The 15,193-nt window shown below is 53.8% G+C and overlaps 5 protein-coding genes across 5 annotated transcripts; 2 read left to right on the top strand and 3 right to left on the bottom strand.

The window, feature by feature from the left end:
* Window positions 1–325: 325 nt before the first annotated feature.
* On the top strand, window positions 326–2,782 carry K489DRAFT_318752 (uncharacterized protein; the record flags this gene model as incomplete). The annotated part of the gene is made up of 1 exon (XM_033601346.1): window positions 326–2,782. The coding sequence occupies one exon, from the start codon at window positions 326–328 to the stop codon at window positions 2,780–2,782; it is 2,457 nt and encodes an 818-aa protein (XP_033460054.1).
* Window positions 2,783–2,891: 109 nt separating this feature from the next.
* Window positions 2,892–4,616, bottom strand: K489DRAFT_380415 (uncharacterized protein). The gene is made up of 2 exons (XM_033604871.1): window positions 4,110–4,616; window positions 2,892–4,049 (listed from the first exon to the last, which is right to left on the bottom strand). Exons 1-2 carry the CDS (start codon window positions 4,425–4,427, stop codon window positions 3,102–3,104), a joined length of 1,266 nt encoding a protein of 421 aa, XP_033460053.1. The 5' UTR covers window positions 4,428–4,616; the 3' UTR covers window positions 2,892–3,101.
* A 408-nt stretch (window positions 4,617–5,024) lies between these two features.
* Window positions 5,025–5,817, bottom strand: K489DRAFT_223231 (uncharacterized protein). The gene has a single exon (XM_033599747.1). It carries the CDS (start codon window positions 5,724–5,726, stop codon window positions 5,142–5,144), a length of 585 nt encoding a protein of 194 aa, XP_033460052.1. The 5' UTR covers window positions 5,727–5,817; the 3' UTR covers window positions 5,025–5,141.
* A 3,295-nt stretch (window positions 5,818–9,112) lies between these two features.
* Window positions 9,113–12,177, top strand: K489DRAFT_431625 (MFS general substrate transporter). The gene is made up of 6 exons (XM_033608451.1): window positions 9,113–9,896; window positions 10,015–10,177; window positions 10,275–10,776; window positions 10,877–11,242; window positions 11,342–11,532; window positions 11,624–12,177. Exons 1-6 carry the CDS (start codon window positions 9,557–9,559, stop codon window positions 11,928–11,930), a joined length of 1,869 nt encoding a protein of 622 aa, XP_033460051.1. The 5' UTR covers window positions 9,113–9,556; the 3' UTR covers window positions 11,931–12,177.
* A 1,113-nt stretch (window positions 12,178–13,290) lies between these two features.
* On the bottom strand, window positions 13,291–15,189 carry K489DRAFT_370608 (uncharacterized protein; the record flags this gene model as incomplete). Its single annotated transcript, XM_033603158.1, has 1 exon — window positions 13,291–15,189. One exon carries the CDS (start codon window positions 15,187–15,189, stop codon window positions 13,291–13,293), a length of 1,899 nt encoding a protein of 632 aa, XP_033460050.1.
* Window positions 15,190–15,193: the final 4 nt, after the last annotated feature.

Genomic DNA, 15,193 nt, shown 5'->3' with positions numbered 1-15,193 from the left:
GTGAGCGCGGCGTGGCACAGCGGAATCTTGCCGCATGTACCTCACAGGGGCCAAATTTTGAGGGTCCTCTGGCGGCGGGCACCTCTTCTCACCCACGAAAGTCACCCATTTCCTGGGCAACTTCAGATGCTTCATACGAGCGTCGCGCGTTCAGTACTGTCCATGCCACCAACGTGATCAATGGCATTGTCAACACCGTGCTGTACAAGTCTGATCGTTTCAATCCTCCAATACGACCGGTGAGGCTCATCCGGTGTTCGCGATCGGACTTTATTCCATCAACATGCAAATTCAAGATCATGCGTAGTGCGAACCACGGAGTGAGATGGCTCATGCTGCGATTCGACGCGATCTCGTGGAGAACCTGGTGACGGGAGTCACAGGCATTGCAACCGAGGACCACACCTATATCAGACTTTGCGCACAGTCCGTAAAGGCACTTCGCGATCAGGGCCATGCACGAACCAATCAATTCACCGTGCAGGCCCGTCTGGAGGGTCTCACAGAAAAGTTCGGCGTCTTGAATCGTGAAGATCTTGCCGAGGCGCTCCAGTCGCGTTTAGACGAATTGTCATCTCCAGAGTTGCAGTCCAAATGGCTGCCCGAGATATTCGCATTGCTGTTAGAACTGTCCGATCGACCAGCAGAGAAGACGAGTCGCGAACCATTCAAGTCTATCAAGGGTGCTGCCTCTCAGCGAGAGTTGTCCTGGCAAGAAATTCTCGCAGCCGATCCACTTGAAGATGATGGAATGTGGGATGATGTCGAAAGAGGCTATCATTCCAGTGGCGATGAGATGAGCCGGGATGATCTCGTCTCTGAGAAAGCGCCATCGACATCTGCGACCTCGAACGAGGACACCGATGATCCACTTTTGTTGGTTCAGCCACATCTCATCCACACAGATAAAAGTCTTCTTGTTCCGTTTCGCCAGAGGCAAGGGCAAGGAGCATCTGTGAATTCAAAAACCACAACCTGTGACGAGTATTCCGTAGTTCGAGAGGTACTCATGATGCTGAGAGGGTTACCCACCGATCAATTCCACCGGAACGATGTTTCTGGGGGCATCAAGGTGTCAAGGAGTATCATCTTCACTGGCACCAGCGAGCTAGTCATCCGCGACCTCGTCGCTGAAGCGGCCAGAATTGGGACCAATCTCAACCACCTTCGTAGTTTTGTTAGGTCCGAGCAACCTTTGGCATACATGCAATCTGTGCAGAACCTTGTCTCGAATCACCTTTCGAGCTTTGCATCGCACTTGGACCAGACCGAAGCAAGCTTTGTGTCCAACGAATCCAGTACCATCGTCAGCGTTCTGCAAGTAATGACACGTGTGCGGAAGCACGCGGCACCTTTGCTCTCGTTATCCACCGCGATCGCTCGAGTTGACAACAAGAGCGCAGATCCGACGGATTTTGGCCTCTTAGACAGCTTATATGATTTGTCGTGCATGAAACAAGCCACAGGTGACCTCGCCGTGTATAATTTGAGCGTTGATGTATTCCTAGCTGGCCTGAGGACTTATATGCTGACAGTGGCAAGGTGGATCTGCACTGCTACGATCAACGACAAAGATCGAGACATGTTTTTTGTTGTTGATGCTGATTCTACCATCGACCTTGGCTCTCTATGGCACGGAAAATTCTCGCTTCGGTCCGACACCAATGGCTCTCTCGCAGTGCCACAATTCCTTACCAGATTTGCGACGAACATCTTCGCTCTCGGCAAAAGCAAATACTTCTTGCAACAGCTCTCGGGGTCTGATGAGCGTGACCACTTAGATTTTCGACAGCTCCCTGGGCTGATGCCAAACTTCGACGCTATCGAGCGCAAAAACAATGAACCAGGCTGGATGCCGTTCTCTCAGATCCTGGAGGAAAGCCTTGACTCATGGATCAGGAGCCTGGGTACTAGCTATGTTTCCCATGTACAGTCACTTCTATTGAACGAGCAGGGCCTTCTCATGACTCTGTCCGCGTTACCTACTCTTTTCCTCGCAAAGAACGGCTCGCTGTTCCAAGCACTCGCCGACGGGATCATACCATTAATGGCAACAACGCCCGGAGACGCAACCAACGCAAACAGCCATCTGGCAACGATGCTCGCGCGAGATGTCTGCTCAAGCTCTCCCTCGATTGAAGATCGCCACCTATTCGTCGACGTGTCAGAAGCCAGCCAATCCAGGTCATCAATTATAGCCAGGCTCGGCAATTGTCGACTGTTCTACAAGGTCCCTTGGCCAGTTCAAAACGTCATCCGCAGCAAGACTCCCGAATTGCACTCCCAGATATTCGCCTTTTTGCTTCAAGCGTACCACGCCCGATCCTTGCTCGAATCCACCTTCCTCGACCTTCAACGCTCCTCTACGGAATATCCCGCAACGCTGAAACTCCGACAGCGGTTACTGTGGTTTGCCGGACTCCTCCACAACCACGTCACCACCACTGCCAACCAACTCCATGACCAGCTTCGAAAAGATATGGCTACGAGCGAATCCATCGACTCCATGGTCGACGTCTGGTCCAAATATACGAGCCAGCTCCAACTTGCACTATTGCTCACGCCCAGTTTGGAGCCCGTCCGCGACGCCGTCATCAATATCCTCGAATTGAGCGAATTGCTATCACGCGCGCGAGGCCCAGCGAGCATCGCAGGCTTGTTGGCACAGTTTGAGCGGAATCTTGCCTTTCTCATGGCGGGCGTTCGCGGAGTGGGCCGGGCGGGCGGACAGTTTTGGTTGGAGGCTTTTGCGGAGAGATTGGATTGGCAGCAGATCGATTGAGAGCGTTTCCTGGAATCGAGTGGGATTATCTCCAAAATCAGTCGAGGCGACTTTTTTTGAAAAGGCGAGTGTCTGGAAGTCATGCGCATCATGGAGGATGAAGGTGGAATGCAGAAAAGCGTTATATTATTACAAGTGTTATGAAGTGGTGATGGATAAGCAATGTGACCACTCGCCCATTCGGATCGTGTCGGCACAGAAGCGCCCACCGGGGCAATCCCAAAACTACGTGTCTCAACGGAAAGGAAGATACCGCTCAAATCCGACTGTCCCAATATTCGTTACCCATGATGACACTCAAATCCAACGAAACAACGAATCACAATGAGGCGACTGAAGCAGATCCGTCCACCGAGTTTGAGTTCGGCGAGGTTGATGGCGATGTGCGTGACGCCACATATGGCACCTCGCGGCTGTCCTTCGGTTCCGAGAAAGCTGCTTGCGCGACCTGCCACGAGCCAGTTATGCGAAGGAGGTGGGAGTGTCGGCGCTCCAGCCAGCGGCCCTCGGGCGAGGAGTTCTTGCCGAGCCATTCGTAGGCCTTCTCCATGGGCACCAGGATGGTCAGCTGGCCCAGCTTTCCGGAGCAGTAGAAGATGTTGTAGTCGACGCTCCGGCAGATGTCCAGGGCCGAAGTCCGCGCCATGTTGGACAGGACTCCCTCGTCGCCGGCGTTGAGATCGCTGGGCCGAGCGGCGGCGAGGATCATCTGCACGAGTAGGATCACCATCGAATTGTACACTTCGAAGCTGTTGGCGGCGTCGAGCGAGACGAATTGGTACTCCGTCACCCATGGTTTGGGTAGCTCGTCGTCAAACTCGGTACGCGGCATGGCGGGACATGTCATGGGCGCCGAGTTGGCCTGCCAGATCTGTCGCCAATCGTTCAACCGAGTTAGCATGTTGAGAGCCACGGCGTAAGTGCGATTTTCGGGGTCGCTCGTCGCATCTAATTCTTCATCGCTTTTCAGCGCCTCAGCTCTCTGTAGGCACCCGAGTGCGGGAATCTCGACCAAGATATCGGAAAGGAGGTCCTCTTCTGATTTTGGTCTTCCATATTTCTCCCATGGAGTTGTCCTCCACTCGGGTAAAGCTAGGAATGTGGTCTCTCCACGACTGAACGCTGCGAGACCAATGATGTAGCGCATATCTGTGAAGATGGAGAAACAAGTTTCGTCCGCACATATGTCAGGTCCTGCCATATCGAACAACTTCGCCACCCCAAGAACGTGGTCGGCCCAACCTGAAGGCTTTGTGAAAAAGAGCAGCTGCGTGATGACAGGATTAGTCTTTGAGCGATCACCTGGAAGAACACCGAGGAAGCATACCTCGTAGCCGCCTAGAATTGTGATTGCCAGGATGGTGTCACGACTGACATCTACCTTGGGTTTTGATAGTCGGTTGTGAACGATTTGTAAGCACGCGCCGTATTCTCTTTGCCCGCGTCTACGAATCTGTGGTGCATTGCATGTGGTACCAAAATATGATTCTGAGAGAGCCTTCAAGCATCGGAACGAGAGCCGATCGTTCTCGTGCATCAGGGCGTCAAAGCCCGGCCAAGCAATGTCGTTAGGATCGGTCGCGAAGACAGTATTTCGGAGATGCGAGACGGTGAAACTTTGTTCATCGCTTCCCGGACTAGGCATCGGCGGCGTCAGAGCAAGGCTACGGTTCTGTCGCGCTTCGTCGCTGGCAGGCGGCGAAGACTTTTGGAAGACATTAATGAATTTGGGCGCTGGGTATTGGCATTTGAAGCCATCTTTCTGGCAGCGTTGACATCGTGGTGCTGTCTGATCTGCGAAGAAAGAATGATAGGAACGCCAGTCAGTATGAAACCGAATTGCTGGTGAGCATTTGTAGCCAAAAAGATATAGGAAGGATAGTGAGATGCACAGCGGCGCACGGAGTTGATGTGTTCGTGACGGATCGGGAATCACATCTCAATGTGCAGCTGATATTGCCGGATTCGGTAATCTGTGCGATAACCAGATCCGCATACATGATGCCTCACGTGTGCCTGCATGTGCGGATGTAACATCGCACGCTAGATCAGAAAGACATACCGCATTTCAGGTGGCGCTGTCGACAGCTATCGCAACCTTTGGAACGACCTCCTCTGCCAACCATTACCAGAGACTGTCGTTCAGGAGGAGGCTCGAAGAGATGGTTGATATAGCCGACGCGGGTTTACCCGGAATTTAGGAGCGATTGAAGACAGAGGGTAGTCCGTGACAAACCAATGTCTGGAACAGCGATGGTCGATATCGTATCTCTCGAAGGTCGTCCGGGACTTTGTACCTGGTTTATAGAGGATGATGTTGTTCGTGGTTGACGGTGAGGTCGAGGGGTGTGTCTGCAAATCACGCTTCACTCGTGGCGTTTTTAGGTTGCCCGATCCAGGCACTAGATACACTTTTCGGTAGGGGATTTTCTATTTTCACGCCTGCAAGTTCAGCTCCACCACCAGCTGCAGGAGGATCAATGGTTGGGGGCTCTAGCCTGAGAAAAGGATCCCCAGCCTTGAACAAGACCATCAAGCAATACGAAAGTCTTTTGAGACGCACCCACATCCTAGAGACTATCGAACGGAGTTCGGACATCACCGTTCGCCAATGGCAGTCCCAGAGGTGATAAATCACCACGTTATCGCCGTGACGATCATCGACGATGATGATGGACGCCTGATGAGATGCAGGAGAAGGCTCCGGCAACACGTAGCGGCATTTGACAAATCTCGCTTTTCGTCGTCTCGTCGGCACAACGACAACGCGACATCTGAACAGGCGATACAAGCATATAGAGTCATCATTCGACTGTGGCGTATAGTATCTGCCGTCTTCTGTCGCTGAAGGAATATCCCACGTCAGCTTGTATGCAAATTTTCGCGAATTTGACGGCATTCGGTAGAGATCAATATACGTCTTGTGATCAATCTGTCCACACATTGCATTGTGAATTACCGTTGTTTATGACGTCCAAGTAAGTCTGCCCGGCAGCATGCGCAGTACAACAAATTGATGCAAAGATCGTCCAGAGGATCGCAGTGTTCCTCTGCCGTGGGCCAATCGACGCCGAAGTGTTGAGCCATCGTCGGATCCCGGGCGAAGAGACGCTCAGGAGGCACGAGTCAGAGCTGCGACGGTGTCAAGCATGCGATCCATTTTAGTCCTGTGCTGATGTATAATAAGAAACATCGGGGAGAGTTTCGTGCCGATGTTATTGATCCTTCGTGATGGCAATAACAAGGACCATGATGACAAGTCCGTGCCAACGAGCATCGCATGGCATTGGTATTGCGCCGCATGGTCTTCTCATTGGACGAGGCCTATGCACCTCGTCCAGATAGCGTGCTTTTCCTCCCAGTTCGGTGCAGAAGTGTTGATCGCTGACGTGCACGCGCGTCTGCTGCGCCTACTTTCTAAAGTTTAGCTGCGTGCTGACACGAAATAAGCTATTTACAATCGTATGTATTTCGTACCGCACGTCGAAAACGATTCACTCGGCAGAGATGCAGCGATCACCAGTAGATGTGTGGCAACTCGTTCCTTGCAGGGCGGGCGGCCTCAATCCTGGCTCCTGATCTTCATCGACGACATTCACATTGATAGAAACAACATTGCTGCCATTGTCAGTCATGGTGGCGAGACAGAAATGTCACGATTCCGGAGTGGCATGGGAAGGATCCGACCATACAGCAGGCCCACGCCGGAGACATCTACTCCATTGGTCTATTTGGGGGCGCCTGGCCGGTCCACGCCGAGTATATCTGAACCGGATTCCCCTCTGCGAAGGAATATTCCATGCCAAGATTGAGAGCAATTGACTTGAAGTCGTGCATTCACGCGCGCCACCCATTTGGCCCAACCGAGCCGTCGGGAGGCTTTGTTCGCGGATATGTGCGCATCGACGTCCACCATGCGGTCGTCCTGGAACTATTGTAAGAACAATTCATGTCGGGCTATTGTGACCAACTACTTGTTGTACACGCCCTGCATATTCAGGGCGTGCAGCATGAGGGAGACAGCATTTGGACAGTTCGAAAGTACCGCTGTAGACGTAAAGCGAATTCGGGCTCCCAATTTCAACGTCGACGCCACACAAGTCTTTTGCCGGGGCCTGGGTTGCTCCAAACCACCTGGGCACCCACAATCGTGAGCTTTCCCCATCTTCGTGGCTGATCTCGGCACACCATGAGGCGAAGCGCGGCCGATCGGGCCGGGGGTTCGCATGTCTGCTTATCATCATCCATTGTCACTGGCACACACGAGAAGTACTACATGTTCGATAGGTGCATGTTCCTAAACCATCCTTGACGGATTTCGGTCATCATCGTAGACATCCTAAGCGAAGGCTATATTTATCGCCGACATCACACATTTCCAGAACATCATCGACATGTGTGATGCTCGCTCCGCTTCCACGTCCCCCGCATCGGTGCTGTACTACTATACTGCACTATTGTCGCAGGATGATATTCACATCCCATGCACTGCCCGATCGTGGCCAATGAGGAAACATTTCCCGTCACTATGGGCGGTGGACACAGACTGACTCCACAAAAATGCTCTCGCCTGGTTGACTTGGATCGCACATGGCGTGCTCGAAAGATCCGGTGGGTCTTCACCATTCCGGGGCAGTGCAGGTATTATCGCACGACGTCAATGCTGATGGGCCAAATGGGAGACCTCCGTAGATGTACCGCTTTGACGCTTTGCCCGCAATCGAAGCTCACGCCATCGGCACGATGCACTGGGAATGTGTAGACACCAGTGTCTCGCCCGCGAGAGTGGGACGTGTTATACCATCGAGATGCTGCGTGGGTGTTCCGTTAGCGCGTTTCAAATGATAATTGCAGACCTGATCCAAGCGGAGAGTAGAGGAAATTGGCTTGCAACGTGCTCCGCTTCTCTGTGGCCGGCCTATGACAAACACTCGAGGGACTACAGTCCCAAGGTTGACATACAGCCTAAAGCTTGGAGAATGCGGAATAGGCGTTGGCACCTCAGCCTAAACATGGAAAGAAGTACAGATCTACATCCAGTGCTGAACAAAATACAGCGACAATGATTCTCAACAGCCAGGGAAGATGATAACCATTGGTCTGAGATGTCCTAGGAGCTCGATTGAGGACCGAGCAATGCGCGATCGGCGTGCTGGGCGGCGGCCCCGGAACCGTTGCACGGAAGACCAGCTCCGTGCGCACCCTCATGCGTGTCTGGACTGAGACCATTCCTACAACAAGGCCGCCACGCCGAGAAGGAGCCTGTCTATGTAATAAATGCATCACGGCTTCCTATCTGTTGATATTCGTAGTTCTTGGTGACAATGGATAGCTATGGATTCACTGTGCGGTTAGGGGTATACAGCGAACATGGCCGTAGGTGTCAGCATTCCGGCGGCACACCTGTCGTCCGACGAACCGGCAAAGGATGTTATTTTCTTCACACCTCACTCGGACAGGCTTAGTCGAGTTTGTCTATCATCGTTATAATCATCGCTCAAAGGACCCTCGTCGCCTTCAAGGTGGCACGGCGAGGACCCGCCTTCACATGATGACCAGAGCGCCAGAGCACTGATAGTGTCGTCGTCGCTGAGACACAATGACGCTCAACAGATCCCATATTCGAAGTTCCGCCCTCGAACTATGTTTCTAATCCACACCCACGATGGATGGCTTCGGAGACACACGTCCGGAACTCGTCTCAACATCGGTCGTGTACCCTCGTGCGCACCCGCGAAATGACGTTCCCTGCTGTGACGGGAGCGAATGAGCGGATGGCGGGATCGACATTCTTCGTCATGTCTGGCTATCGTCGTGCGCAATACATGCTGGCTCACTCATTGCACAGAGATCAATGGCAGAGATAGACATGAGTATGCGCGCGCGAGCGATAAGCCATTTGCCTCCCCTCGCTCTCACCTTGCTTCACCATCCCTCTCCGAGAACGGCTGCGTTGCAATGCGAATGAGAAGCTCCCTCATCACCGCATATTCGATTTGCTTGCTGCGATCGCTGCAGACACGAGCGTGATTGCGTGTACTTCGATTCGACCTTATCAATCTTGCCGGCACTCGCTGCACAGCACATTCTTGTGTTATTGACCACAACCATTGAACTATTTCCTCGACCATTGGGAGTTTGCATTAGCCTGGCGGCGTATTACCTACTTATCACCGTTCACGGTTGCATTGGACTGGAGCACCAGCGCCAACGAAGCCTAGCTCGGAATTTCCCTGCGGAGTGCAAATGCTTCACGTGCCAGACCCGAAATTGCTGCTAGCAACTGCTGCAGTAATACCAGACCCACCAGCAAGCAGCACCCGCCGTAATGTTAATGATAGCAGTTATGATAACGAAAGAGAAAGCTCTAGCATCGCCGAACCGTCGTCAGCTGCAGCGCCATGTCCACTCCTCGCGCCCGTCGCCACAAGACTATCGCCAGAACTAAATGCTGGCCCGCCGCTGTCGCCGCTGCTCTCGCCCACTTGTCCGGCGGTCCAGCGTGACCTTGAGGACCACCACCACCACCAATACGAAGAAAATAGTCGCGGTTTTCTCCTCCATCGACACCACCTCGCCGATCAGCCATCGCCACTGCAGAGATTGCGCTCAAGGTCATTGTCGTTTGATCATCCAACTACCGACAACAATAATAATCATAATAGCATTCAACATCGTCGTCAACAACACATCTCCGCACTCGACGACCTCCTCACCCAGCGACAACGACAACCTGTAAGCGCCCACCCCCCCGTCGACGCCGTTCCGTCTTCCATGTCTTTGGCCCAGCACGTCACATCCATCGAAGGCATCGACCGCGAATCGCCACGTCTGGGCCCGCAACAACATGCCGGCAGCATCTCAGGCTCGTTTCGGGTCCGACCCACGCCCTCGATCAATTTCACGAGCCTGAATGATCGGGAAAGCCTGTTGTCATCACCGCGGTTGCGGCCGCGGGATTCCATCTATGGCACGCTGAATTCTACATCGGGCACCGTCAAGGGTGTCCGTCGGGTCATCAGTTATGATGCGTTCGTTGATCCGAGCAAGAATGTCGTCGATGCTAACGTTGCGGCCGTCCCGGCGTACGAGGTGTCGACGGCACGACGAACAAGTGAGTCGTCCATCGTTGTTATCCCCGTCATCATCCTGTCTCAACCTCTTGTTTGTTGAGTCATGCATCGATGAGTACTATCCTCCTTGGTGCCAATTGCTAATCGCCTCGGAAACAGTGCAAGTTGTTGTCACCATCTTGGCCTGTTGGCTGGCTTCTGGTATCGTCTTTGGTTTCGCGGCTCTCAAGCCGATCTTAGTGCACCAAGGAGTCTACAGCGAATATTGTACGGCTGAGGAACTTGGTGCTCGGGTCAGCATTTGTCGCGACCAGGACCTGAGGTGAGTACGGGCTTGCTCTTCTTCGCACATCACTTGGTCGCAATCGCAAGTGATTAATTTGTCTTCAATGTGCTGACTTGAGTTTTCTCCGCGACAGGTTGAATGCTTTCTTCGCAGTTGCATCGACGACCTGCAACATCGCCGCCCTCCCTGCGGGCACATTGCTTGACAAGTATGGTGCGCGGTCCACGATCGCTATCGGGTCTGTCTTACTTGCCATCGGAAGCTTCATAATGGCATCGGCGTTCGCCATGCCAGACTTTGACGGTTACATGCTCGGAAACATTCTGCTGGCGCTCGGCGGATCTTTCATCTTCGTCCCATCGTTTGCCATTGCGAATGCTTTTCCCAAGCACTCCGGCACCATCGTAGCATTGGTGACGGGTGCTTTCGACGCATCGGCCGCGGTCTTCTTGTTCTATCGTCTTGCGTACGAGGCCAGCGATGGCGCGTTCTCTCCGCAGAAGTTCTTCTATGGATACATCATCGTGCCTGTCTTGATCTTCATTGCGCAATTCACGCTGATGAACGGTGATGGATACACATCGGTTCCCCAGATCGAGGAGAAGATGGAATTGGTGAGGGACGCAACGAAAGATGTGAGTCACCTACCTGGTCAAGCGAGGCCGCAAACGAACTACACAAGTCAAGGAGGACTGAGGAAATTCCACTTACTGACATATATGCTGCGCGTCACAGGTCCACGATTCCGATGACGACCGCAGTGACAACGAGGTCAATAATCTCCGCGTAAGCCGTCGGGAACAGCGAGAGGACACGCTCGCGGAACTCGACAGGCTTCTCGGTGGCGCAGAGGAACGTGAAGTTCGCGATGCGCTCGAGGACAAACGCCACGAGGTGTCTGGCGTGTGGGGTGCTCTCCACGGCCAAACCGCCTGGCAGCAGATGCGGACGCCTTGGTTTATCCTGATCACGCTTCTTACCGTCTTGCAGATGCTGCGAATGAACTTCTTCATCGCAACGATTAAGTCGCAGTATGAGTATATGTTGAGATCGCCGCGGTTGGCGAAGCAGATCAACACCTTTTTCGATGTCGCCCTGCCTGTAAGTCTTACCATGCCGAGGCTCTCGAGCAACATTTCAGTCTGGCCCTTCCGTTTTGAATGAATTTTGTAATACTGACGTGGCGTCTTTGATCGACAGGTCGGAGGTGTTTTGGCAACACCATTCATCGGCTTGCTGCTGGATCACATGAGTACCGCCGGCATGCTTGCCGTACTGGTGACGCTCATCACCTCTGTCGGTGTGCTCGGCTCACTGCCGTTTCTCTGGGCAGCATACGCCAACGTGATCTTCTTCGTCTTGCTGCGTCCGCTGTACTACTCGGCCATGTCGTAAGTGGTTCCCCCATCCAGCATCCCCAAGCCCCTCACCAGCAGCGACCAGCGTCAACCCGAACTTTTGCTGACCCGATCCATCACTCAGTGACTACGCCACCAAGATTTTCGGCTTCGCCACCTTCGGCAAGGTCTACGGCATGATCATCTGCTTCTCCGGCGTCGTGAATTTGTTCCAGCCGCTGATCGATGCCGCCAACCACGACACCTTCCACGACGATCCCGCGCCCATCAACATCATCATGGCGGCCCTCGGAGGCCTCTTCGGCACGGTGCTGGTCATCTTCGTGTGGCTGCAGGGTCGCCGGGCTGCCGTCGACGCCAAAGCTGCGGAGATGGCGTTCAACGGTGAATACATTATCCGGGAAACGGACGAGGAGAGCTTGTATCTCTGATCTGGATATGATGGTTCTGGACTAGCCTCCGGTGGTGCACTGCATCGCCCCGGGCAGGATTCTTCTTGTCGCTTTTCTTTTCACGTCCTTTGCGGGAGCCTGCTTGTTTTCTCGAAAATACTTGAGCGCGGCGTTCAGGGGAAAGGTTTTCTTCTTGGCTGGGGTCGTTATCCTTGTTGGATGTTTTTCGTATATGCCTTTGATGTTGAATAATGACCATGACGAACGACAGATTGCACTTTTCCCGACATCAATTTCTTTTTGGCTCGTGCAAACAATGTTGCTCATCGCTGAAAGAGCTGCAATGTAGCTCCAAACATATGGTGTCCACGTAACTTATGCAGTGAAGAGCGCTACAGGGAGCATGTATGTGGGAAAGCAAAAGGGACCCCCAGGAATAAACAGAAAACGATCCATTACCACTAAACCACGCGGGCCACAGCACGGTTTGTATATATGTACAACACAACTCATAGACCAGACGTGATGCCAGCCTGGCTCCAATCACGCAATTCATTCACGCGGGCGAGTAGCAATAATGACCCGCCCATCCGCCAACCCATTCGAGTCCACCTACAGCCCGCGGCGCGAACCGACCCAAACTACCCAGCGCAATTGCGGGCGGGCGGACGGACGGACGGACGAGCGGGTGGTCGTCCGGCCGGAAAAGCACACCGCGTTATTTATACTGCCCACGACAGCATTGGGGTGCTTTCGGTTTCCAACGCGGAGCCCGCCCTAAAAGTAGGGCGGGATTTTTGATGGCGCCGGGCTAGGAAATGCCAATCTCTCGTTGTTGATCTTGGCTGCTGTATCTATCTATCGACACTTAGGGATACACGTAGAGGGAGAGGCCATCGTTGCTGAAGAACTCGCGATTGGGGAAACATCGTGTAAAGCGGTCTCTTCTCGCTGGGAGGCACAATATATCTGTGGGTCAACCTATTCGCACGATGATGTTGACGGGCAACTTCGTACAAATTTAGAGCTTTGCTGCTGCGACTGCTGAGTGTGGAACTGCGTCGGGTCATACCGTCTCGATCTCAGATGGTCGATGATCGTCTGAGGGTGATGAGTTTTCGTAATGTAGACAGTCTACATAGACCACGGTGTGCAGTATTTGCATGCATATTCTATTTGATCGTGGTGATGGAAATCTGTGACCATCGGATCTAAGGGTTGGGATAGGGTTTGGGTTGGGGCGATGCTTCACCGTCGGGAAATTCGAAACGAGGAAGGGGGGAAGCACACCGAATGAAAGAGGACCAGGGATGCGAGCGAGGCGATACCATAAAGTTTATTCTATTCATTACATTGTTTCATCTCCATCGAAAACGGTGGCCATAAGAAAACTTTCCTGTCATAGCAATAGCATGCTCAACAATGACACCGTCGCCGCAAAGCCCAGCCAGAATTCACTACGGAATAATATCATTCGGGGAGATGCTGAAGACGACCCCGGCATGGTCGATGGTGATCCAATTGGATCAGATGTCGCGCCGCTGCCAGTGGACAGTCTCGTTGTTGTGCTAGAGGGCACGCCACTGGGCAGTCCTCCTCCGCCGCCGCCGACGACTGCTGTGCCAGGACGATTGGCGCCGGGATCCTGGCCTTGCGCTGTAGGACTCTGTCGCACTCCCCCCGTTGACCCTTGATCCTGAGCCGTATGTCCCTGCGACTGCGCCGAAGGACCTCCTTCCTGTTGCGGCCCACCATTGGACGAAGGAAGAGGACGACCAGTCTCCGTCGGTCCATCCCAGGTAGCGGAGTTCTCCGGCAGAGCCGTCTGCACAGGTCTGGAGTATCTCCCATCTGGGCCGGCCGTGGGCGTCCACAGGGAGGCGTAGACGGGCAGGGTCGCGGATGCCGCTGTGGCGGCTTGCGTCAGTGCCATCGGAGGATCGAAGAACACGGCGTCGGATTCGAAGATGAATCGGCATGTGTATGCGCCGGAACCGCCCACGCCGGCGACGTTCTCTACGAACACGGCGGGAGCCATGGAGGAGAAGAGGGCTGGGATGGATAGTACAGGTCGGTAGTCATCGTAGATTGTCGAACATTGATTGACCGTGGCCCAGGTGTCGTAGTTGGCGACCTGGAAAGTCGTCGTCGCGGCGCTGAAGGTCGTGCCCGGATCGGTATATGCCTGAAATGTGTAAGTTTCGTTCGAATAAGAGAGGCTGTAAGGATTGGAGTAGCAGCGTGGTTGGCATCTGTATGACTCTGCGGGAACATTGGGCCCGGCGAAATCGGCGTAGTTGAAAGAGCGAGTGATGAATTGCCCGCCCTTGCTGCCGAGCTGTCCGCAAAGGCTGCTGAGTTGGGTGGATGATTGTGGAAGGATCAGTTCGCTGTCACGCGAGACGAGCGTCCCCGAACGGGTATAGACGAACGTTCCGGCAAGAGCGACGTAGACGGTCGGAGACGTCAGCGTAACATTATGGAAGACAAATGTGTTTGCCTGTCCGGGTATGGTCTGTGACATGGTGGTCGTGCGACATGTGTCGAGCGAACATAGGTCGCAGTCCGAAGCCGTGGTCACCGGCCAGAATAGAACCTGGACGGAGGCGAACTTTTCCGCACAGAGAGGTTGATCCACCATACTGGTGGGTAGCATCGCCCGACCGCAGATCGGAGGTTGGGATGGCTGTGGTGGCGCGGTCATTGGCAGATCGTAGGCCTTTGCGAGAGCAGCACAATCATCCTCTTGGATGGTGCAATCCGGAGCAGGGACCTTTACATACACCGAACTCGTGGTAGTGAATGTTGACCAACTCGTCCTGGCGACGTTCACCACGCTATACGAGGTGGAGATGTTGCCAGACAGACGCGGAAAGCCATCACAGAGCGTGTGCAGAGTGGCGGACGGAGGGACCTCGGTCATGATCGTGGTCGAGACGGACAACGATACTCCCACAGAACTCGTCGATGTCTGGAAGGCCGTCGTGGATACAAGACTTGAACCGCCAGCCTGTACCCAGCTTTGTTTCGCGTCGTTGCATGATGATGCGTAGGCCGATCCGGTGCCTGTGGAAGGCAAGAGCGGTGCAGAATCATCAGCAGCTCTCACGACTTGTGATGCATTTCTGGCCGTGCTGATGTGGAGGGCGAATGACTTCCTGTCGGAGTGACTCGAATGCGGTCGACTGCTCGCGCGACGTGCGCTTTTCGACGAGTTCGACCATGGAGACCGACCGTGCGCTGGCTGGCATTGGCTCGCCAGCTCAAGCAGGATCAACCCATATTCAGCATATCTCATGGCG

This window comes from Dissoconium aciculare, assembly GCF_010015565.1.
Source record: "Dissoconium aciculare CBS 342.82 unplaced genomic scaffold K489scaffold_6, whole genome shotgun sequence".
Taxonomy (NCBI): Eukaryota; Fungi; Ascomycota; class Dothideomycetes; order Mycosphaerellales; family Dissoconiaceae; genus Dissoconium; species Dissoconium aciculare.
The sequence above is the reverse complement of the archived record's forward strand: the minus strand, read 5'-3'. Positions and strand labels throughout refer to the sequence as shown.

Coding starts and splice junctions, on each gene's coding strand:
- K489DRAFT_223231 (XM_033599747.1), bottom strand. CDS start 5,726: ATGTGTGGACAGATTGATCACAAGACGTATATTGATCTCTACCGAATG.
- K489DRAFT_380415 (XM_033604871.1), bottom strand. CDS start 4,427: ATGCCTAGTCCGGGAAGCGATGAACAAAGTTTCACCGTCTCGCATCTC. Junction 4,050..4,109: donor CAATTCTAGGCGGCTACGAG/GTATGCTTCCTC, acceptor GTCATCACGCAG/CTGCTCTTTTTCACAAAGCC.
- K489DRAFT_431625 (XM_033608451.1), top strand. CDS start 9,557: ATGTCTTTGGCCCAGCACGTCACATCCATCGAAGGCATCGACCGCGAA. Junction 10,178..10,274: donor TGTCGCGACCAGGACCTGAG/GTGAGTACGGGC, acceptor TCTCCGCGACAG/GTTGAATGCTTTCTTCGCAG. Junction 11,533..11,623: donor CTGTACTACTCGGCCATGTC/GTAAGTGGTTCC, acceptor TCCATCACTCAG/TGACTACGCCACCAAGATTT.